Source organism: Amblyomma americanum, chromosome 4 (genome assembly GCF_052857255.1).
Source record: "Amblyomma americanum isolate KBUSLIRL-KWMA chromosome 4, ASM5285725v1, whole genome shotgun sequence".
Classification (NCBI taxonomy): domain Eukaryota; kingdom Metazoa; phylum Arthropoda; class Arachnida; order Ixodida; family Ixodidae; genus Amblyomma; species Amblyomma americanum.
Window position 1 is genome coordinate 195,556,899 of NC_135500.1, and position 25,340 is coordinate 195,582,238.

General features: G+C 45.3%; 1 protein-coding gene across 1 annotated transcript in view; it reads right to left on the minus strand.

The window, feature by feature from the left end:
* The window catches only part of LOC144127490 (uncharacterized), a 75,880-nt gene extending 51,705 nt beyond the window's left edge, over window positions 1-24,175 (minus strand). Inside the window, exons 1-2 of the mRNA XM_077660482.1 lie at window positions 22,930-24,175; window positions 2,925-3,029 (exon numbers count right to left, since the gene is read on the minus strand). Coding sequence (XP_077516608.1) covers window positions 2,925-3,029; window positions 22,930-23,236 — 412 coding nt within the window. The 5' untranslated portion in view covers window positions 23,237-24,175. The remainder of the gene's footprint in view (window positions 1-2,924; window positions 3,030-22,929) is intronic.
* Window positions 24,176-25,340: the final 1,165 nt, after the last annotated feature.

Consider the following 25,340-nt stretch of genomic DNA (forward strand, 5'->3'; position numbering starts at 1 on the left):
AAAGGAATATGTAGATTAAAGTACACAGTAATTCCGCCATAGAATACGGCTCAAAATAAAGATAAATGTTCAGAAGTTCACATAGAGCTTTTTCGTGCGCATATTTAACGCATTCTAGGCGGTGCAAAAGCTGTATTAGAAAGAACGCCAACCGAAAATCTTGATAAAAACATGAGCTTGCGGAGCATGGTGATAAAGAAAACGATGCTACTGAAAAGATGAACCATTTCTGAGAACAGGTTCCAATCAGGTACTGCAAGACTTAAATGGGCTATATTTTCATGTGCGAAGTCAACGGTAAACTGTTCAGTAACACCAGAAGTTGGAAGGGTTGGTTGAAGTTCAGATTTCAAAACAGCGCCTGTGTCGTCATTTCGTCCTGTGTTTTCCTCGTCTGTTGTATGCGCTGTTTTCAAATATAGTAAACTAGCCGCCGCGGTGGCTGAGTGGTTATGGTGCTCGGCTGCTGGCCCGAAAGACGCGCGTTCGCTCCCGGCCATGGCGGTCGAATTTCGATGGAGGCGAAATGCCAGAGGCCCGTGTACTGTGCGATGTCAGTGCACGCTAAAGAACCCCAGGTGGTCGAAATTTCAGGAGCCCTTCACTACGGCGTCCCTCATAGCCTGAGTCGCTTCGGGACGTTAAACCCCCATAAACCATAGACCATAAATATGGTAAACTGTTCTGTTTGAGCAGAAAGACTACCACCTGGCGTTAACGGTGTCTAACCTGCCAAAGTTCTCTGCCTTGGTGGCTTCCTCAATTGCAGCGACTGCTCCAGTGAGGCGGTGGTCCCGGGTTTGAATCACGAACCAGAACGATTTTTTCTTCAACTTAGAAGTTTCTGTGAAAACTAGCTTTCTTTGGAGCCGTATGGCTGCGCTTAGGTGGATGCTAATAACTACTCCCCTATTACATATACACTCCACCTTAAGAGATTTACCCCTAACACTGCACATGCCACCATACAGTGCGAACTGGTTCTGTCTCCAACATGCCATTAACGTTCACTCAACCAACGGTATTGCAGTAGGCAATCACAGCTTATACAATCGAATTATTGAAAAAAATTCAGTTGTTGGGGTGAAACTGCTTCCTCGTACCTACTTTATTTTATTCTCGTGTCTACATTTATTTGTTTTACAGGCCTTAAACGCAGTTAAGCACAAGGCAGAGAAATTTTTTGCAAACTTATCGCGAAGCGATGGCAGCGTTTACTTAACACGCGACAAATATAACGCGGTAAATGATGAAGTAAGTTGTTACGTCGCCCATTAAGCGGACGCAGCTTCGTCTGTATTTTCTGCCTACCAGTACACGTCTCTGGCGGCCTACATCACAACTTCCCACTCCCGCGGCTCGCTCTGCACGCGGGACGAAATCTTCGTCTCCGGTGCAAATTGCGCTAATCCCGTGAGGCTCTCACCTACATCCGGCTAACGAAAAAAGATGGCGTCCATTCGGCATGCTTCCTCGGCGGAGAAAACCCGTTACTCCGGGCTAATCTAATAAGCAATGTCGCGTTCCATGTTGCGTCGTCATAACGACCCCGGCACTGGACCGGCGATTCTGCTCCCGGGCTTGCAGTGACACACTCAGGTAACGAAGACATGGTGCTGTGTCCGTTACGGGTGGCGCATTCATTACAGCGTGTCCACTGTCGCCTTGGCTTCTCTAAGTGGCGGCGCCCTACTTCTACGAACCTGAGGGGTCCTGCGCAGAATTATCGCTGCTACGATATATCCCGACCGCTTCTTCGCTGAGCTAGAAGGGCTTCCAAAAATTGCTGCTTAAGGTGTGAATTCGCACGTTATTCTTTTTTTTTTTTACCTGCACAGAGCCCATTATCGTTACAGTTTGGCTGTCCTCGCAGAATCTGCTGTTAAAGTACTCTGGCCAGATTTTTTAAAGGCTTCTGGCTATTCACTGCGTCTCCGTTAGCGAGTCGGTTTGCTACTTTATCTTTCGTTAATTAAAAAAAAAACAGCTGCGGATTAACAACTGCTGAACCTGGTTAGACAGCGAAAGCTGTGGTGTATCGGGCAAGTAGACGCGGCTTGGCGTCTCTAACGTTGAGTGCGTTCCGCATACTGGATAGGCAGCGCGCCCACCCTGCCACCCTGGCAGGTGGCAGTTAAATTAATTGTTGATCGCGAGAGGTTGGTTACGCAATGAACGCTGCGGCCTCTTCTACCGCCAACTACCGGCGAATCGAAAGGTCAAAGGTCAAGTGGTGAGGCACCACGGTGGACCACATATGGTAAGGCCTATAGCCACACTTGACCTCTAACTCACTTGAAGGTCAGTCGGCAATGCACGGTGAAATCGGCTTCACCTATCGTAGTGAAGCTTTCGCTTCGAAAAGAAATTTGTAGCACCAGGGCGTGCTCAAGCTTATACTAACTCACGAAGCACAAGAATTAGACTGCAGGTCGATAGTGCTTGTTTTTTCGACTTCGCATTGAAGAATAGAATTTGAAAACAATTTAAAAAGAACATACTTTTATGGTGTTCTGTGCACAATTATTGGTAGCTCGACAAATGTACAACACAATGTGAGTTTTCATCGTAATGCACTGCTGCGGTCTCTTCGTTAAAATATGTATGCTTAAGAAAACACCCAAGGAAAGAAGATCAGGACAAGAAAGGAGCGGATAAACCTTAGTTCTGGATTCTTTCTGTGTCGCTGTCACCTCTTTACCGCTGTTCTTAAGCTACGAGTTGCAGTTTAGGCTGGCCTTCATTCTCATCCTATGACGTGCATGCTTATACGTCTGACAATTTCATCGGAATATGGAGCTGTACAGGTTCAAAAAGGGTCATTCAAAGTTAAGGTACCAAGTTTTGAACCCAGAGATCACTGTAGAGAAAAGGAAACAGAGAGAGAAGCGGAGAGGGGCACCGTGGCCGAGCAGGCTACTCACCCTGTCCGAACCAGGATACTTGTCTGGCCGCTGCCGCCGCGGCGCTTCGCTCGCGGTCGGGGCTCCACTCCGGCAGCCGCTCCGCCCTCGCCCATGCATCAGCTTCTGAAACAACAGTTTGGGCTTCTGTAAGAGCGCCACGGTTGGAGCTTCGAGGCACATATTGACGGAGAAAGTGTACTTGCAAAGCTCTCCATTTTTTTATTCATATATCACGAGACGAGAGGGCCGTTCAGCGTCCCATGCAGGACCGCAGTAGCGAAACGGACGAGAGAGAGTGCGCGCATGCGCACAGAGCGCTTATAATATGCCGCGTTGTCTGTTTGGCTGTTCTGTTTACGGGACGCAACCCCCGTAGCTCGTCTGCTTGCGTCGCGAGAGGTTGCTGGTGTAGCAGATAACGTGTCCACAGGCCCATCACGTGACTCAAACAGCGCTTCTGATTGATTCTCAGAAACATGACGTCACCACTCACGTGCCTCATGCAAAGCGTCTCATTGATTCTTAGAATCATGACGCCAGCACCCATATGACCTCTCCGACGCCTGTGATTGTTTCTCAGACTTTGTGACGTCACCAGCGAGGCTGTTGAGGACGGCGTTTGCCGCCGCATATAATAACTTGCAGGTGGTTACGCCGGAAAATGCAGTGACTTGCGTTAAACAAGGCTGCGTATACCTCGTGCTTCAAAGCAAGGATATGGCGCGACAATTAGACTGCACAAGCGTTAATTTCAGAGATGATAAGGCGCCTTTTGTCACTCTCAAGAACATTACTAAGGAGGAAAACTTGAAATCTTGAAAAAAAAGGTAACTAAATAAGTTATAGGAGAAAATACGTACAATGTCTGAATTATATGGCCTAAATACGTCATTATCATAAAATACATATTAATTCATTAACAGAAATCACCCTCACTGTAATAACGCGCTACCGATTATCGTGATTGCCCTGGGAGTTTTTTGCTGCTGCTCACCGGGGTGTCACGACTGCCACAGCGATGAGCATCAGCAAGTCACAACCCGTTCTGGCATGAAAGTTGCTTCGATTTTTTGTCGGGGTGTAGATTTCCAAATGTGAGACAAACTATGGTTATAAAAAAACACGAATGGTGGCCTGACCAAGTCCGCCGCTATGCACTGGGAGAGGTTGTGGCAGGAATTGGAGAACACACCTAAAGCACCGGCTATAGCCATGACAGAGGTCAGTTTTGGTGTGAGTATAGGCCTGGGAGCGATCTGAGTGTTGTAGAGAACAGGATGGATGGTGGCGAATAAATACAGGCACATAGAGGGTGGCGCGCACACACTCACAAATAAGTGTTCTACTCATATCTGACCATTTGTATGTTTGAAGAATTAAGTAGGCGACATTACTGGTTACTCCTCTTAGTGACTGCCCAATAAAGGTGCTCGGGACCCTCACTTGAAAATAGATGCTGTTACGTCAGGAAATCGCGGTGCTTCGTTGAAATCTGGTTGCGTTTGTGTCGTTTTTACTTCCACGCGTCTTAATTCTTGAAGCTTCTGCGGTGAATAAAGGGTAAGAAAAGGAATGCAAATCTCGCGCATATTTCAGTGATTGTGCACTTTCTTTCGTTTTGCCTTGTTTGGCGTATTTAGACGTTGTTTCTTTTTTTCTGGATATTACGACAGTTCGTCTTTGTTGACAACAACAGCGGCAGCTCCTTTCATATCGGTCCATCACACTGTCTTACCGGCACGGTGGCTGAGTGGCAAAGGCATCCGGGTGCTGAGGACAAGGACGCGGGACTGAATCCCAGCCATGACTGCCGCATTTCGACGGAGGCGAAATGCAAAAATGCCCGTGTGCTGTGCAATCTCACTACACATAAAAAGACCTCAGGTTATCGAATTTATTCCGAAGCCCTCCACTTCGGCGTATCTCAGAGCGAAAGAGCAGATTTAGTACTTTATACCCTACCATACTATACCATACCATACCATACCATACCATACCATACTATACTATACCATACCATACCATACCATACCATACCATACCATACCATACCATACCATACCATACCATACCATACCATACCATACCATTCCATGCCATGCCATGCCATGCCATGCCATGCCATGCCATGCCGTGCCATACCATACCATCCATACCATACCATACCAGGCCATACCATACCATACCATAATACCATACCATACCACACCATAACACCATACCATACCATACCATATCATCAGGGCTTAAGATGAGGAGGGGGGGGGGTCCTAGGGGGTCTCAGACCCTCTCTAATAACGACAAGGGATCTGAGAATATGCTAGAATGTAGACAGAACATGATTCCGAAGCAGGCAATCAATTTTTATTGTTATTGTCAGTGGTAGTTGGAACAGTTCTCCTCTATTGTTTCGAAAATTTCACGGTGATTTTTAATAAGAACCATTAACGTTTTCCAAAACCCGGGACACATAAAAATAAAAAGTTGGCAGCACTACGCAAAGGCTAAAAAGAAAAAAGAGAACTCGTGTCCTCACATAATCCAGAGCTGACCTCTCAGCTCCAAGGCTACACAACAACAAGCCCACTGGCGGAACGTGAGGATAGCTTGTTTCAGGTCTACATCATAAATTGAGCAAACAACGACCTTTAAAAATGGTTTCTCCCCTTTGTATAAAACGACGTGTAAAGCAGGCCGCAGTCCGCTTTCTCTCTCTCTCTCTTTATTTCCCTCTGCACCTGTGCTCGGATCACCATATTCTCACATAAAAAAATTTTTTGCTGCACATTTTTTTTTACGCGAGAGCATTAAGAAGGTAATGTCGCAGAAAATGCGCTGCGGGTCGTCTAACGTGAGCTAAAAATCCACGTAAAATCTCAAGAGAAGCAACCTAGGAAGCAGGTGGGCCACCTGGGTCACGTGACCTTTTGACGTCATTACAACCTGTCCACCGGATTGTGGGAAAGCTGCGCACCGGGGAAGGTGGCAGTTAAAGTAATGATTGCTCACGAGTGGTTGCTAGAGGGCAACCTGTGTTGCACAAGCCCCATCGGTGGCAGCTCCTGCCACCGCAGGGCTGTGGCGCATCGCTTAACCTATGCGTTACAGCGCCAGGAGCTGTATGAGGACTCTCAGGGGTCCATAAATGTTAAGTAGAGAATGACAAATTCTGCATATATGGGCATTAACCCATGAAGCTATCGCGTCATGCTCTTAAGGCGGAGCCTAAGTGTCCCCTCAAATTTTTTTCCTTTTGTAAAGGGTGCTCTGCCACTACAACAGCTATGCTGAGGAGAAGCCTAATGCGAAAAGAGGGGTAGGGTGGGGATGGAGTTGGTTTTCAGGAAAGAGGTCGGCCCTGTCATCGCTGTGGCATAGAACCAGCCACTCAGAGAATTAATGAGGTGAGGTGCGCATTTTATTAGGAATGTATCCGAAGAAGGCAAGGGTGATAGTGAAGAGCAAGACATAAACTGGAATCCGTTGCGTACGTGCTATACTCTGGATTGGCTACAGGCACATGCGCTATATTTGTGGAATGTTACGTTCAAACAAGAAAAAAAATTCAGTTTTGAACAAGCAAGTCGGGCGCATAACAGTCTAGTAGATATGCAATGTGAATATACACATAAGTTTTTTGTCTTTTTAAATAGAAAACGTTGCATAACGTGCATACAAAAAAAATAAGGTCACTAATCAGGTTGCAGTGAGAGCTTCTAGAGCACTTTTAAGCTGTTCATCATCAGTAGTTTGTGAGTAGCGTAACATTAATAAGGCATGCTTTTATGGTCCAAAATGTAGCGCGAAGAATACGGTTGACTCAACAAAGACCACGTATGATTTTTTTTTGTTCCTTCGTGATTTAAATGCTGCGAGAAGAGTCGACATTCTGGAGCAATACGGGCTTTCACTCATCAAATTTCTGCGGATGTTCTGCTTTTTGGTGAATTTGATGCCCCTTGAGATATTATATTCGTGAATTAAAGATTCGTAATCGTGGTTCATTGCTGTCTGAGCGAGAAATAATAATAATAATAATAATTGGTTTTTGGGGAAAGGAAATGACGCAGTATCTGTCTCATATATCTTTGGACACCTGAACCGCGCCGTAAGGGAAGGGATAAAGGAGGGATTGAAAGAAGGAAGGAAGAATAGGTGCCGTAGTGGAGGGCTCCGGAATAATTTCGACCACCTGGGGATCTTTAACGTGCACTGACATCGCACAGCACACGGGCGCCTTAGTGTTTTTCCTCCATAAAAACGCAGCCGCCGCGGTCGGGTTCGAACCCGGGAACTCCGGATCAGTAGTCGAGCGCCCTAACCACTGAGCCACCGCGGCGGGGCTGCACTGTGCAGGAGAACTTCCTTTCGCAACATTAAACGGGAACTCTGGAGAATATTTACGGGCTCACGTATTCTAACCAAACCTTTGGTGTCAGTTTTCGTCCGCGTCTTCATTTTTTTCGCAACGTTTCGCAGCCTTGCGGCAATTTGTTCTCGCGCAAATTAATTTTAATGTCTGCCGTTCCCGGGGCCTCACTTCAGGTCATTTCTATGAACAACACTGCTTTTGCGACGTCACAAAATTACCCAGACGTTGATGCCTCCTCGCCGCGTGAAAAAAATATTTTGAGATTTTGTATTAGGTCGTCTTAGACCTTTTTATGGACGGAGTTGTCATTTCCAGTCACCATTTCAGCCATTAAACACTCGTACGAGCATCGTCTCTGGCCACAAAGTTTCGATTTCGGTTTGCTGTGTCTGCCGTTTTAAAATAGTTCCACTCAGTATTTTGAAAAACTGTTTCTTGTGCCAGAGACAGGGGACAGCAGGCAATGTGATGCGATAATTAACTCAAAATGTGAAAAAAAACCCAGATTTCCCCTTAAGACGCGTAAAATTGGAGTAAAACAAACAAACAAACAAACAAACAAACAAACAAACAAACAAACAAACAAGAACAAATAGCGCAGAATATAAAGGAAATAGGTTTCTGGCACTCATTTAATGCACCCTGCGTGACACAAACGCTAGCACACAAAACTAATATAAAGCACAGACTATAAATACACACGACCCGGGAATTGTGCATTAAGATGCCCACGTCTCCACAAGCGGAAGTTGTGCGCATTCTAACATTTTTGTCGAAATGCGGATTTCTTAACAATGTTTGCTTCTTTTAAAGTAACACGGAACAACTGTCTGTTATGACTGCAGCTTTATTTCGTGATATTTGCAGGAAGTAATGGTCTAACTCTAACGGTTGCGACACTGAATTATTTTTTACTTGGGGAACCTTAGGAACGTTTATTTTGATGTTCCGGCCGTTCCTCGAAGTGCGGCAGATGAGCGCACTGCGTCTCGTACGTTGACCATCGCAGTTATTTGATTGCGAATACTGAAGACATTGGATCGAAAAAAATAAAAATATTTTGAGCAGCGGTTTAAAAGTTTGGCAGTTCATATAAAAGAACGCGCAGGATGTCATACAGGAGAACATGCTTTCCAGTTGCCTGGACGTATGTGGAGCAAGAAAGAAGAGTGCAGTGCACAAAGAAAATTATTAAAGCCTGCTCACAGCACCCACAAGACGTGCTCACAACTGCGCTAAATTGATTCAGGAGCTCGATTTTCCCAATTAACTTCTAAATTAACGTGTGCACCAAGAGACACGAGCTCTCACGATTTTTAGGTAATCGTGGGCAGAGTTAGCGATGTCTTTACGAAATGTCAACTTCCTTTTCCCTTTAATAAGGTGCGCAAGGCCCGACCGGATGCGCATTCCATCGTGTTGCCGTTCTTTTGCCTGAACGAAAAAGTGACGACGCGAAGCCAGTAATTAATGATTTTGCTCAAATGAACCGACAACGTGTATTGATCGAACTTTTCGAACGGAATGCCGTTAATTAGTGGGCGTAATGGGGTGCAGCGTGCTGCCGCCCTGCTCTATATCTAATATCAGAATAGCATGCCGTAAAAGAACACACTGTTGGGAGGAGAGTGAGAAAGTTGTCGGCGTACGGAACTTCCACGACAGCACATTTTATTCAATGTTTGGAGAAACAGGAGGAATGAAAGGAGGCGGAGAGGGAGGAGGGGCAAGAGCTGCTGCAAGAGACATCATAATTTACGACAACAAACGAGTGCACAATGACATGCACCTAAAATTTTTTTGTTTGATGAGAGAATAAAGAGGAGTAATATAACAGCATTTTTTCCCGCAGTTTTAATTAATCGTATTTCTGACTACCTTTAAGGGGCCGCCTAATGCAAGCCTACCTCTCCCTTTCCTCCTTCCTGCAACAAGATCTGCCAATTAGCGCACCGAACGACGAGAACGCGACATATTTGAAGAAAACGTAATCGTGCCTTACACTGATCCTTCCTTGACTTGTATGTTATGACGCTACTTTTTCTTTGATCCTTTTCTGCTTTACCCCCCACCCCACACCCCACCCCCCACCCCCCATTGACGAATGTCGCAAGGACTGCAAGGACCAGTACAGGGGGCAGTTTACTGCAAGGACCTGTAAAGGGGGCAGGGCAGCGCTTGAGCAGTGAAGAAGGGCGAACAGACTAAGCTTAGAATGGAATTACAATAAAAGTTAATAGCCATCGTGGCCCTGTTTCCCGCTTTATCAGTGCCCAGGCACTGCTTCGCATTTTTGTTCTTTCCGAGATCGATGTTAGCAGGTAGCCACTAACACGTATTCTGGAGACTAGCTGTGTTCAGTATACTTGTGTTTTGCGTAGTAGCGCTGCATTTGTCGTGGTGACTCGTGGAGGTCAGGGGAGCTTTTTACGTAGAATTTATAGAAGATTCGACAAATTTTCATGTTAGTTGCTCGAAAATGATTAAATCAAAGTACTTTTTGAGAAAAAGACCCAGATGGGGCATTTATGACGACGCTCTCCAGCTTTGGCGCTTATATCTTAGTAGTTGGGCAGTATGTACGTATAGAAAGTAAATAATTATTATCACCAAGTTATTTAGAAGCAAAGCGAAAACATGAAAGGAAAATCACCGTGGGAATTTAGAATGTTTGGTAAGCTTCATTGATTTCCTATGGCCGTCAGAACTAGTCGGTGCTAACGTAGGGAGTATTTCATAAGTCAGATTATGCAGCGCACAGGAAGAGTAGGCCTTCAGCATCAAAAGTTTCGCGCGCCATCTCACCGCACTATTTTTTCTTTGTTTCGAATAAATTATTCCCATTGAATTAAGTTATGTTCGCTACTGACAGCCGACAAATGGCGCTGGTTGATGACGCCCATTCAATATCATCATCAGGAAAGCCGGGCATCCTCTTCACTTACCACGCACGTATACAGACACGCGTAAAATATAAACTGAGCCAGTCTTTCGGTTGTTCAAGGGGTAGATTTTATTAATAAATGTTTTCTTAATAAGCAAAATAATACGAAATTTCGCTTTGACAAACATTGGACCTCTCGAAAAACAGAATGCGGTTTTCGGATTATGATTCAGGCTGAAGGGTTCATTCGTTAGGACAGATGTGTCCCATGCTAAATTTTGCATTTTTCCTCACAGTGGGTTTTTTTGTGGGCTCAGTTACGATAGAAATTTAGAGTTAATGATCCATGCCAGGAACTTGCCTGAATCACAAGTGCCACGCATGCAACATCTTTTTAGAGAAAAAAAGAAAAGTTGTTACGCTAACTGAAATACCCAATTGAGCCATTGTACGTCTTAAATAGTCATTTTCGGTTATAGAGAGGCTCATTAAAAAGTTATGAATCTCAGATAGAAAAAAAATTTACTCCTTGTCAAATTCCCTTTGTATCTCGGTCCTCGATAAAAGTTCGGAATGCGTCAGGAAAGCATTAAGCAGCCATTTATTTAATATTTGAAAAGAGTAAGTGCCTTTTCAGGCAGATATAGCTTGTTGTAGCCTTGCAGTCCTAAAATCAAAATTGTGTCATTGAACAACGCAGAACGCATGGAAGGTTTTGAAAAGTACAGTTCTGCATGGATGCGAGATTTCTTTTTTCACGGCAGTTTTTTAGCCCACAAACACCGAGATCAAAGTGAAATGCAATAAAAAAATGAAGAATAAGTTCCATAATTCTTTTTACCCGCGCTAATGCTGATGTAACATGCGTTCCGACAGTTGATTGAGATATCATTCTTACGGCGGTCATGACAAATGGTCATTATCTCCTTCCTTGGCAAGAATAATAGAATGCATCACAAGAAATTTGCATAGTGACAGCGTTGTGCTCACATTGGTACGAAAATATAGCATTCAGGTGAATTCAACACACACGGACGATTCCACCAAGTAAAATCACACCATGTCAAGCGCTTATATTCTGTGTTGATCATTATTTATATTTGCGCTGAATTTTAGTCAGATACTACAAATTTATAACAAGACAACTGCCTTTATTTCTGCACGTTACTAAACTAGAGTTTTCTTCGAAATTCTCGCATTAGTCATTTATTCACAATAAAAAAATGAGGCAGCCCTTTAGTTTTCCTGCACATATCTATAATCTAAGCTCAATTCGTAACCACATCAACGCAGTGATAATAAACTGAAGGCAAGTAAAACGACATTATTTCAAGAATTGCAACAAACATTGACCAGTCGAAGGGGCAGGTTACTTTCACACGCATCCTTTTTTTTATGGTTCTTCGCAGCACATAACTGAATAGAGAAATAACATAAGTAAGTCAATAATCTTCTTTTTAAATGTATTTTCTGAATTTAACTTCTGAATCGAGGACCCTTGAATATACTGTAAATAAAGAAATTATAACGAGAGAAAGGGCGTTATGCTTACGCATACTCATTAGGCGTGAGGAATGATGCGAGACTGCATTTAAGCTTGTCGTACTTACCGGGGTGCTAAACTGAATCTTCATGCAAATTACGCACAATGGTCACAGAGCTCAAGGTCATTCCGAAGTGCAGTAAAAATCGTCGTTATTTTCCCAACTACAGAGGTTACGCTTGCGACGATAAGATGCGCCCATTCAGCGGCAAATCACAGTTCCGAGTCAAGGGCACACTCACCTTCCTTGTGGTACCGCCATCTTGTCTAGAGTTATATAACCACCTCATCGTGCACAGCCTGTACAGAAATTCGCCTCTAGTGCAACTCTTCTTTCCCAGTGAAGAACAAAACCACCGCAGTCGCTCACGACATCTAAAACACGTGGTATTGGAACCAAATCCCACTTCCTCATCGGCACCGTTCGTCCGGCGAGTCGCACTGCACTTGGTTCCGTGGCGGAGGCGCCCAACTTCCTCGGAGGGACCGCAGAAATCGTCGGTGCCCGTGCGAGGCGCGCAACGGATCCTCGGCTCCGATCGACGCTGAATGTGCGCGCAGTGTGTGTGGAATGACGGCGAACCACCAACCTTACACGAACTGGCGGCCCCGTTGGTTCGGCCCGAGCGTTTTATATATCCAAGCCAGGGTGCCTTTGATCAAATTTGCGGCGAAGGCGGCCGCCGCCGCCCCGGAGAGGAGGAGGAGGAGGGAGAGAGAGAGAGAGCGGCGAGGTGGCGGTAATTTGGACACGCAAGCAAGCATCGGCCGAGGCCGCCGCCGAACGAGCGGCCAGCGCACCACGTCCCGTAACTCGGTTATAACCCCTGCGGCCCCCGTCCGCCTGCCCCCTTTCCCCCGCCACTCAGCCTCCCCCCCCCCCCTCCCCCAAACCATGCGCCGTTCTTCCTCGCCTCTCATCTCTTTTCGGAAAACACCCTCCGTGGATCCCCGTAGATTCTTTCTTTGACGTCCCAGTACTCACGGCAACGGGAATAAAAAAAGATAAAAATCAAATGCCTCCGCAGATGGCAAGGTTCGACGGAATAAACTATCCGCCAGTGCCCGCCGCTAGGGATGCGATGGTTTGATCGAATATGGGCACGATTCACGGAAATATGAAGTCCCGTGAGAAGTGTGCAGCATTGCATACGGGGTCTTTAAAAATTCTGACAAGGCACTTTCAAGTTCTTGAATGACTCAGGACTGAGTGCAAGATTGTGAACTATCAGTGTGTGCCCTGTGTACCCTGCCAGTAATGGCCAACGGACATGTGGAAAAGTGATCATCTCCCTTTGTTCTCTCCCCTTTCTATCTCTCCCTCCGTTCCCCTACCCGCGTGTAGGGTAGCATACCGGGCGCTGCCTAGTTAACCTCCCTGCCTTTCTCTCTGTCTCTCTCTGACACGGGGAGAGCTACGTTAGCTTCGTAGCTAAAATACACTTTACGAGCCTGAAATACCTACGCCTCAACACTCCACCGCAGTCTCTTGCATTAAAATACTCGCTTATAAAGACGTCGTACGACAAAAAAAAAAACAGCACGGTATATTGCTGTCTTGATCCACGTTGAGCGAAAAATGACACTTATGGTCACTGGCCAAACCAAGGTGAAGAAACACTGTCCGGAACCGGTGTAGATTTCTTGATCAAAAAATTACTGGACCAAACTAGACGGGAAACTTCGACGATGTCCACGTCATTGTTGCCAAGCAATCGTAGAGGTTTTGAAAAGACTTCCTTGATCTTGGCTCGGCCAGTGGCTGTGACTCTAACCTTCCACATCTAATGCCTGAGCAGGTTAATTTTCGTCAAATCTAGATGAAATATCTTGAATAGGCTAATGCAACAAACTCTGTTCATTGATACAAAAACATGCAGCCAGGTTCACTGCAATTACTCGTAACTAAAGCATATCTGCCCTATAATCAAAGCAAAATTATCGCCTCACGTCACAGGATAGCGTGCTTTTGTCTTTCATATATTGTTAGGTGGCCATCCTCCGGGAAAATCCGCAAATCAAACGAATGTCTCGCATCTCATATCGTGGCCGTCCTGGTGCTGTTTCGTCCTCAGTTGTCTCACAGAACATTTCCACAGTACTTTTTCCTACTGAAACTTTTGTACCGCCAATATCGAATAGACAATACCTTAAATACTGTATAAACAGCTTGGATACCTGCCATATCGCCTGCAACCCCCTTTACGCAACGCCTCAAGTAATGCGCTTAACTGGTCGTTAATAAGAAACAGGTAACACTTAATCAGTACGTGCAATACCACTGGACAATATTTCAATCGACGGTCATTTGTTCTTCGGGAAACCACAGGAGAAAAGACACTGCTTAGACTCTCGAAATGCTTTTGTTTAGCACAAACCGGCAGTAAATTTGGTTTGCATACTCTGGCGACAAACGTAACTGGACAAAGGTAGTGGACGTCTTTGACACAATAAGACATAAAGTAAATTTGCCAAAAGCAGCGCCGTCTTTAGTACGTCCTTTAAGTGCCAGTGGAGACGATCAGAATAGAGTTAAAGCAAGGGTCGTTGACTAGCCCACAGTAATAACAGAACGCTCGCAGTTAAATGCACCTGGTGAGAACATCAGGCATTCTGCGACTGATAAAGAGAGCTAATGCGTGAATTTTAGCGTGTCTCAGCACGTGCAAAATGCCCGTATGAATTTCTTAGAAGTGTTTTGTTTGCGTCTTAGCTACTGCATCCTTTTGTTCTTTCCGAAGCGACCAGTTGGCTGAGTTAAAATTGATTTAGTTTCAACCTCTTTTTGAACCATTTTAATGATTAGGCACCATCCTGCTCAGCTCGATGCGTCATTTTGGACAGGATAATTTTTGGTAAATTGCAAAGCAGGCCAGGAGGTAAATATGCGGCCCTGAAGAGAAAAAAATAGTAAAATAGTTTTGTGATAATTCGCTCAGAGCCCAAATGGACTACTGCCTGCCTGTTCTCGAGCGGTTATCGATGTCAAGAGAGAAGAAACTAAATGTATTGCGAACGCCTTCGTGGCTTCTTAGTGGCTGCTTTGGCTCCAGAGACATGTCATGCTCGAAAAATGCAGATCTCCACTGGATGTCTTCCTCTCTAAACGTTAAGTTCTCAAGGAAAGCTACGAGCTAATCTCTGGCATGTATTTCAAGCGAGTACGCATTCCTCAATTCACGTTGGCAAAGCTTGCAATAGTTCCAGCTTCATCCACGCTTTGAATTACTGCCCTGGTCTCCTCATCGTCACTCAGTCGCTGCAGCTTGTTCCTTCGTTTAATCCTCCACTCAGACTCTGGAATTTCCAAGCATAGGCCCGGGCTGCAAATCTGCTAACTTCTATAGAAAAAGCATTGAGCAGATAACCACTTCTTCACTGTCGGATTCTCTTCAGATCAAAGATCATCTTGTTGTGTCTATGTGCCTTCTACAAGCCAAATGCTCTCCTATATCTTTGAACGGATGAAGTCATCAGCATTAACACAGCTGCAAGAAATCAGGCACGCCGCACTTTATATCGTTCGGCAGGCAGTTCAAAAGTACCTTCGCCACACCGTTATCTAACGAACAGAATATCTTGTCACACACCTGCTACCTGATGTAAAGGATAAGTACTATCTTAAGCGACAGTAAGCCCCGCCCCCCCCCCCCCCCCCCCCCCTTCTCGTGTTCCGAGCCTTGCCGTTCTCCATGGGGTTGCCACCTCACGAAGCACTCTTGGCGTGGAGACCAACGCACTGGGCTGGTCTCGACACCAAGAGTCATTCTTTAGTATCCTAGGAGGTTCCAGAACATCGTCGCATTTCAGACAACATAAGGAAGAAGCGGCCCACAAAGCTCTTCACTACGAAAACTTAATAAATATTTCTTACCACGCTGATGCCATAATTCATAGGAATGAATTCACCGGTGAAAAAATATAAATAAGGTGTTGCCTCTGGCGTTCGCGTATCATCATCATAATTTCCTACATTTAATTGACCCGAATATAAGGTTAAGGTTTATATAAGTTACATGCACGTCACTTAAGACACCTCTTTTTAATTGAAGCCATCACTCTGTAGTCTGGAAACTGTGGTTCAATTTAGACACTGCAGCATACATTAATGGAATGCCCATTTCATGTGCACTAGATAATCCATGACCAGGTTAAAATGATCCGTTTAGTGAAGCGTTGCTGACACTGAAAAGCCTTCTACTCTCTTTAATGCCACAGCACAACGGCGCCGAGCTTGGAGCTTTTATTTTTTTAAGGTACTGTCATTTTTTGACAAACCTAAGACCATGCATCACCATCCGAAGGCTTCTCACCTCCACATATCATGATAACAATTTGACTGCTGCAAATTTGTAAAGTTTTTCTTTCTTGCCTTTTTCCTAATCTTTTTCTTTCCCCAAACCTTTTTTACGCTCTGTAGCCAAACGGCGGATTTAAAAATGCAAAAAAAAACTTGATACATCTGGTCATCAAAGACACAATATTCTCTTGTTCTTTCTGTTCTGACGGTTTTAACAATTCTTGCACCTGTCAGACATAATTTTCGTGCAAAGCATTTACGGGAAGTTTAAATAGCTATACTCGTTTCTATTATGTGGCGCCACGAAATAATTCTCTCTTGCAAGGTAAGTTCTGTGTAATGCTTGAGCGCGCTATTCATCGGTCAGTCCCACAAATGAACGAAAATAGCACGTGCAACTACAAAGTGTTGGGCAGACGTCAGAAATTAATGCAGCTCTGACTTTATTAGTGGTTAAAACAGAAAGCACAGGAAACAGAGAAAAAACAGAGTGAGGCAAACGTGTCAATTTATCGAATATGAATGCCCGAAAAAATTATAACACACATAACTGTTTCGCAGCTTTTACAATTCTCCAGCGAGTTGTGATATACAGGGTGTCTCAAATTATTGAATACAAATTTTTCTTTTCAGTTTTGTACAGTGGGTTTCACGGTAAGGCGGGCATTATTTACGCGGTAAATGAAATGAAGACACGATTAGTAAAATAAAGCTAGTTAATTTCTTTTTGTTTTTCTTTTAGGGGACAAGATTATATATCGAAATTAAGGGCCGTCAACATCGAAGGCGAGCTCAACGTTAAAATTTTCTGAATTGGCATTGTGATTCGAGATAACGACAGTGAAAAACTATGCTTTTGAAAACTCATTAGGATGGCTTTCCGTCATTTCACATTAATCAAAAAGGCGTCTCTCAATTATTAAATCTAGTACTTATGAAGTTCCTGTATTTCGTCACGTAGAAGATCTTGGCGTTGTCTCCGGGGCGGGTTCACGCGCAGTGGCTCCATTTGATGAATGTGCAATGTGGCGAAATCCAGTTCAGAGATTTTGAAAGAGTACTTTTCTTCTACTTTCGACACACCGAAACACGATGCCATTTCAGAAATTTCAAATACTGCTCTCGCTCGATGTTGACGGCCTGCAATTTCGCAATATAACCTCGAGCCCTAACAAAAATTTAAAAAATGCGATTTCTTCACTTTAAGTAGTTTATAGTCTTTGAATTTCATTTTGTCACACAAAAAATGTCTGCTTGCCGTACAATCCACATGCATAGACGGCAATGGCGTATCTCTCATGCCTGTTAAAAAAAAATCTGTACTGAATAATTTGAAATACCCGGTATAATATCAGAGACTTCGCTTTGCTGCTACCTCACCGCAGCATTAGCCTCTTGCGATCATATTATTTGAAATGACAATGTATCTGGGAAGAGAACTGGACTAAGCAAGTGGATCTCACTCAGATACTCGAAGCAATTTGTTCTTGCACTTCCTGCAGGAAGCTTCATGATAATCTAAGCAGGGCTAGCTTGTTAAATGATGGCCTCTAGTTCTATTACCAGAAAAAAAAATATTTCGTCAACTGCCACGCTTTCTTTTGAGGCAGCCAGCTCTTTTTCTTCTCGTCTACAGTAAATGCAGGTACGTAGAAGGCAAATATTTTTTTTTGTGTGAAAATGTTACACCTTGTCATTTCTTCATGGCTATTAAACTCATTGATTTTTTCAGCATTTTACTTCTAGTTGTCAGTAAAATACCCTTCGGACTGCCAACTACTCTGACGAGCTCGGGTGATATAACGATTTCTATAATGAGGTAATGGTCCTTATTTTCAGTCCCCAGACCGATTTCTTTACAATTACAAACTTTGCTTCCCAGGGAATAGCAAGCTTTTTTTTAGGGGAATCGCTGACACGTGTTGGGGGAAGGAATGTTATCTTTACAGAGTAGGAAATTTTGTTTTCATCCATGAAGCCACAGCCAGACCTCTAAATTGTTCACAGCAACCAACCCTCGTCCTTCACTGTCGCTGGCTTCTCTTCAAGCTGCTTTACTTTAGGAGTTGAGAACGGTTATTTCTTAATTGCATAAAGAATGTTTTGTCCTTCTCCCGCATAACGACTTCGCGGGACTGATTCTTCGCCTTGGTATGGTTTGGTACGGTATGGTATAGTATGGCTTGAAATGTGAGGTTTAGTACTTCAAAGTTGCAAATGGCAGCATTGATGAAAGTGACACAGGGGCATGTCGTCACCTTTTCAATTTACCAACGACAGATAAGTAAATCGAGCTTAACTTTAAATCCTCTCTCCTCACTACTTCTTTTGTTCTAATGGGTGGCAGGTGGACCCACGCTCGCCATGTTTCGCCTCTGCAGCGTGCCAAGTAGGCACCTTTATTTAGGCACCATTCCCTAGTTACAAAGAAACATAATTGCAAGACTCGTGTGTTGTCCAGCGGCTAAAACGCATGACTCGGTTCTCCATTTGACTTGCTTGCTTGGTCGTTCTGCTTATGTAGCAAAAGGAGCTGCATTCTGAACTACATGATCACAATGTTAGAAGAAATAGGGCGACATGTTTTTGCACGATGTGTTTGTTTTATTACCGAATGCATTCACAGACCCGTTTGGAGCAGTTGAACGAAGAGGCCTTCTTTTCGGGCACATGTACTTTCCCGATGGGCTCGTCATGCGAGTGGTGTCTTGTCACTTGAGCGGGATGTTCATCTTGTCTTGCGAGCGTAGGGTTTGGCCGACAACGTGTCGACGTTGAAGGTGGTTCAATATGCGCCCGTACTACGCATGGAAGATTGCGGAATCTTCGAAGTGATTGGAATCAAAAGTGTAGGAGGCGTTGAGTAGCAGAGCGCGCGGCAATACGTATCGGCAGTGCATCGGAAAAATTGAAAATGACGCGGAGTGTTCTCGCCGCATGGAGTACGTTAATTGTCGCGTAGAAGTGCGGGAAGAGTTTTCGTGAAGGAAAAGTGCAGCCTTATCTTTCGTGGCTGTTGACAAAGCATGTCACAAGATAAGCGATCGACCAACTGAGAAATGAGCACACGCGCTCACTTCTGCAGGGTCGCACTGTCTTGGCACGTGTAAGAATTCTTCTGCGTGGTCGTTTGCTTTTTCTTTGACACCTTGCACGTGATTCGTCAGTGGCGTCGGGCCCCCAAAACGCAGTCACTATTACTCATTACCAGGAATTCTCGACAGCGCCTAGCCAGTACCGCTAAGCCTAGCGGCCTATTACGTTCTCTTCTGCGGCCACTCGGTCATTCTCTTACTTTCGTACGTCACTGATGACGTCACTGCGCTATTTTTGAATGCTCAAAGCCCTGCGCACCACGTGGTGGAAGCCAAGGAAACTAGAAGCACTTGTCCGAATTCCTGGTAATGAATGCCACGTCTTCTCATTAATTTCTGGTTGGCCAGATCTCAAGCACGTGCAGTCATGCGCAGCTCCCTCCGTAAACATAGTATGACATACATTAACCTACTGAAACGTTCCATATGAGCCGCTCGTATTGAATTCTGAGAATGTGGAGTCCATACGATATGTAAAGTTATATGGAAATCCATATCTGGTCTGTACGAAGTTCATAAGCATTCCACATAATTTCTCTGCAATTTCTATACGGTGTACATGATGTCATATGGAGTCCGTAAGATTTCAAACGTGCTTCCAGATAGTCCATGCCGGCTTCATATCCTCCATACTGACTTCAGAAAATTTCTTATGGAGACGTATGGAATTATGGAACTCGTCATATGAAACTTTCAGTACGGATATCACGTTTTATCAATAGTCTAGTCTTCTTGAAGACAGCTCTAAACAATGCTAAATACTAAATTTAAGCAGGAACGCAATTCGCCAGTGTGCAACTAGCGGCAAGGAAGGTGGCATGCTTCGACGTAGCTGATTCAGTGCACCAGATAATGACATTAGTCTCCAAGCGTTTAATTCAGACGATTCTGCAAATTTTTGTCTGCTGCATTAATTCCTTCCTTTACTTTTGAGTTTAGCGTTAATTAATCAGGCTTGATATAACAGCGTGATGTGTCACAAGTTCCCCTCTTGAGGTTAGGAAAAGTCTACTCCTATACCCGCATAACTGCTACATCATCGAGGGTACATGATTTGTCCATACCATTTCTTTTTAAATTACCTGCGTTGTTCTTAGATTTGGTAGCGCGTCATAACGTAGGACCTTAAAAGAATGAGATAAGTTCGCCGCTCTTTTCAGTAGTATTTTTTTTTGCTTTCTTATACCATTGTTTTTGTGTTAGCCCGCAGACAATCCGGACAAATCTGCCTGATAACCCACGATACAAGCATTTCAAAGCATTTCAAAGCATCCAACATTTCAGTCACATTCAGTCAATTGATGATGGGACGGGTGTGTCGTATTGGGGTCGAGCGAGCTTTCGTTACGCGCCTCAAACATATAGTAAACGTGTTCTCGGTGTTCTTGTCTCTGAAATCTACAGATAGTATAAATCATTTCGTACAGTCACAGGTGATGTCAGATACAGGTACAGTCACAGGTATTGTATCCGCTATAGCCGTGGTATCCGAAAGCCAACCGCCAATAGTGAGAGCAGAATGCGCAAGCAGGTAGAGTTTGCGCTTGCTAAAGTACATATCGCCCATTTAGTCGACACCTCATGTTGAGACCGTTTTGTTCACGTTACACGTGAAAACTTACTGTTTTCTTCTTATTTTCATATCGCAACTCTTTTCGCCATGCAGTGAAGCTTCAAACCCAGATTATATTATTAGAGCTCCTCAATATGCGATCATTAAAATTGGGGAATCAAAAGCGTCATTGACACTGCCTACCAAACTGTGACGATGTTGAAGAGTTTTATTCTATTTAAAATGTCAATCAACGCTATCACAGCGCTGATGCGCATTCACAAGCTGAAGATGCTGATGTCTTCACTCGATACAGCCATTCTTTCTGTCGCCCTCTATGCCAGCGATTGACGCTAGCTCTGGCGTCAGTGATGCAGGGCCACATCACTACCGTTGTAGGTACCACTCCACTGGAACTTGCCAACAAGCTTCGCTGCCTATGATATATGAAAAAAAAAACACCCCCAAAAGGAAAAAAAATCTATAGTGAAACATGCTTGGATGAACCGTATGGTACCCGCATTACTTACACGCGACTTAAACCCTAGAATATTGCAGCCGTTCAATGACAAGCTAGAGTTAAATCTGGAGGTTATTGCGTAAGTGGCTTTCGGAGAACCTTGGGGTGGACAAGAGATGACAAACAATCTCATTTCGGTGTAGTTCAGTTCCGAATGTGTTTCCTAGCGTTCAGTAGGATTCAAGTGGTTCTCCTTTTTTCTCCCTAGACATCAGGTTCTTTGTCCAATGGCACCCCACACGCCACTGAGCACGTTCTTAGAGGAACAATCCTTCTTGCGTGATCTGCTCCTGCGACTTCAACTGTGAGTCACAGCCACTGTCGCACATAGTTACTGGAACCGAACATCCATGCGACGCGGTGTCTGATAGGCAAATATAAAATGATGTTCAAAGAAGGAGTTCCAAGATTATTCGTCCTTCTCTTGAAGGAAGTTACGACAATGGCGGAGAACATCCCTCAAGAAGAGAATTCGGCACCTGGCGTCAGTGGGACTCTCGCCGGACAATCCGGATTCATATATTGCATGGACACAGGGTCCATATCATCGTTCACTTCTTGATTTCATCAGATCAGCTAAACTTTTTTCATTTATTTAAGCATTTTACTCATCTTTCACTTCATAGTTTTTATGCCCTGAGGCAATAAACATCGCTTCAAAAAAAAAAAAAAACTGTCGCTTTAACAGCGCCCTCTTTACTCTGCTCTTTTTCCAGCTGCCTAAACTTAACGGCAGCAACAAAGTCGCGGACGGCGACAGCATTCCAGAATAAACTGAAAACGAAGCTAAAACACTTTTCTGCCTTCACATTATATCCTTTCCTCGCAGTTGTGCATATGTAATCGGTAGTTCGGAATTTGTTTCGAAGTCTGAACCACCTTTTCATTTCTGTAGCGTCAGTTGTTGGGCTAATTAGTATTGTAGATTTAAGTTCATAGTTTTCTTCCTTATTCTTTCCTTCTTTTGCCGTGTGGCGTTGCGCTGGAAAACTGTGAACTTAAATCTTTCCATTTCTATCAATCCTTAAAAGCTTTTCTAACTTTGGTCGGATTTTATGTCACGTTACTTCTGCCATGATAATCTTCAGGGTTCCGAACATTTGTCGCAGCCTCGACTTCGCCACATTTCGTCAAACATTCAGATCTGTCACAAAGGCATACAATGTTGCTTTTCACCGCGCGAGGAGAATGCATGCAAGTGCTTTAAAGTGTCACGATATTTCCATGCCTGTGGACGTTTGTAGTACCCTCGTCTGTACATCTGTAGTACATAATATTCATCATCACATCGACCACATCCACTGCTAGAAAAAGACCTACCCCACTGATCACCAATCAACCCCATCTTGCGCCTTCTGCGGCCCCCCCATCTTCCTGCGTATTTATAATCCCCTCCTCCAACCTGGTTCTAAGCCTCTCCTTGCGAAGTTAACCTTTTCTTAGCATCCACTCCACTACCATTAACTACAGTCGCTTATCTGTTCTGTGCATTACACATACCCTGCCCATGCGCATTTCCTCTTCTTGAATTCAGCTAGGAAGTCATTAGCTTGCGTTTGTTCCCTGATGCATTCTTCTATTTTCGTGCTTCTTAACGTTAACCACCAAATTTCCAACCTTTTCGTTAGCCCCCAAGTTTCGACCCCACAGGTGCGTATACTGACAAGCCACAACAACTATTTTGTACCAATCCGCGTTGTGACGGAGAGGTGTACCGAGTGGCGCGAAGGGCCCGTCAGGGAGGGCGACGCACTCACTCTGTATGGCCGGGAAGACGGGCGTCGGGTGGTGCTGCGGCTGCTGCGGCGGCGGGGGCGGCGGCGGTGGCGGCGGGGGCTCCGGGCGCACACCTCGCGAGATGAGCCCCGCTGCGCCGCAGGTCGGTGCCGACGCGGACGGCGGCGCCGAGAAGGACCTTGGCACGGGGGCCGCCGAGTACCGGTGGTAGGCGGCCGTGGGCGGACCCAGCTCGGCGTACGAGCAGGACAGCTGGCACGCCGCGGACTCCATGCAGGGCTCGAACGCGGCGCTGGCCGCCGCCTGGTTCAGGTATCCGTAGTCCATGACGACGCTCTCTCCCCTCTGCCACTCCACCACTTCTTCCGGGAAGAACTGTCTCTGACGACAACACAGGACCCTTGAGGTCTGTCTGCTTACGGGAAGACCATCTACCGGTCGGGCTCGCGCTCTTCTTCAGCTCAGGCTCACCGGCGAGATCATTTCATCCGTCAGTCAAGCTGGGTACCCGTCTCAAACTCTTCTCCAGGAAGTGCCCCGTTGCTTATATATACGTCTGCTTCGGTAAGGCGTCTAATCGACCTTTTGTCGAAGAACGACCATTGTATTTTGAACAGATGCCGGAGTTCAACGAATAATTTGTTAAGCAGTTCTCAGTCCTTTAACCTTTCTAACCGCTTGGATTGGTGATGACTAATGCGACGGGTAGACAGTTGAAAGAGGCATGCCTGATGAAAGAAGTTTCTTATGGCAGAGTTCCCAGCTGGTCGCTACATGGACAGCTCATATTCGCTCAAATGCATGTACACACGACTACAAGTTTGACACGAAACTTTCGACACGGCGCGCGCAGCACCTCAGTGTTCGTGCGACGCTGGCTGCAGTCCTTGTCAAGGGGAAGTCGAAACAGTCTCGATGAGCGGCCTCCGTAAACCCAGTCAAATCTTACCTGGACAGATTCGCAACGTCTCGCGTGCAGGTGGTTCGGAACCGTGAGGGGACTGCCGACTCGGTTTCGGTTAAGCCTGACACGGAAGCGTTTCTTTGGTTCAGCGCTAAAAGTCGTCACTCCAGGTCCAGGAAGGGTAGCTCGGAGTGACGCGGTGAAGCAGCCCGAACAGTGCAGCAGAACTCGGTCACCCGCACGCACACAGCACCAGCAGAACAGCAGCGACAGTCGCAGTCACCGTGCCGATCACACGATGGCACTCGCGCAGCATTCGCTCTCGCCGATGCACGTTCCCGTCGCAGCACGGTGTTTTGATCGAGGCACCGGGACTCCCCCGGCGCCTTTATAGGAGGCCCCTCCTCCGGGAACCTCCCCACAGCGCGCGCTCTCTCCCGAAGCTCCGGCCGCGCTCCGTGCGCTTCCTCCTCCTCATCCCCATCCGCTCCGCAGCATCCCTCCGCATCGCTCGGTGCTCTCTCTACAGAACCGAGCTGTACAGAGCGCAGTTTGTGCTCTGTTTCTTTTGTACTGTTCATTTTTTCCTTACTTTTTGAACAAACGTTTCCTTTTTTGCTGGCTCAAGAGGGGTATGTCGCAGGGCCCGGTGCTGTATTGAGGCCAATAAAGCCCAGCTTTGCCTTGGAAGATCGAGAAATTGCGTTTTTAGGTAGCAGGCGAGAGTCATTGCCTCTGCATTGAAAAGTTCGCGCTGTTGTCATTGTTTATTGAAGTTTTCATCCCTGCTGTTAACCTACTTATCTGTGCCTGTTCCAAAAAAATCTTAGTTTAGAATCAGCTCTCCTCTAGTTTTTACATCGCAAACGTCCATCCTATTTTACGCTATCCTATTGTTCGAAATGAACCGCGTCTAACACGCCCAAATGCTCGGTCTACTCTGTCGCAAGTCGTAAGACGATGATGGCTACACAACCATGGTTTTACCATCGTTTTCTCAAGTGAGCTTAAAAACAGTGGCGTCTAGAATCAAGACCGAAGTGCAGCAGATACTGCGTCACCAGACAAGGCTTGCGACGCACAAGTTTCGGCTGGAGCTGTGTTTACCGGACAGTGGGCGCCCGGAAGTGGGTACGAATCAAGAATTCTGGGGGAGAGGTTTAAAAAGAGCGTTTTTTGAGATAGTGGAATGCGCTTCCCCAAAACTCGTGCTGTCTCTCACGGGGCAGTGTTTTTCTACAAACCAAAAGATGCGCTTTGGCATCGATTTGCAGAAGGGCTGAGCGCTATGCATTGTGTCCTCCCAAACTAACGAGGTCGACGCGCATTACGGAATGTGATGAAATATGTAGTTAAAAAAAAATAGTGCTGCCATCCGCGCCAACTTTGAAGGAAGGCTGAAAAAACACGAAAATTTCTCTTGAATGCGGATAAGGTCAGCTCAGCGTGTTTCGTGACACGCCAGAAGAACGATGAGGATTCTGCGATGAAGTATACTCATCTATCAGCATTAATTAGAGGCATGAG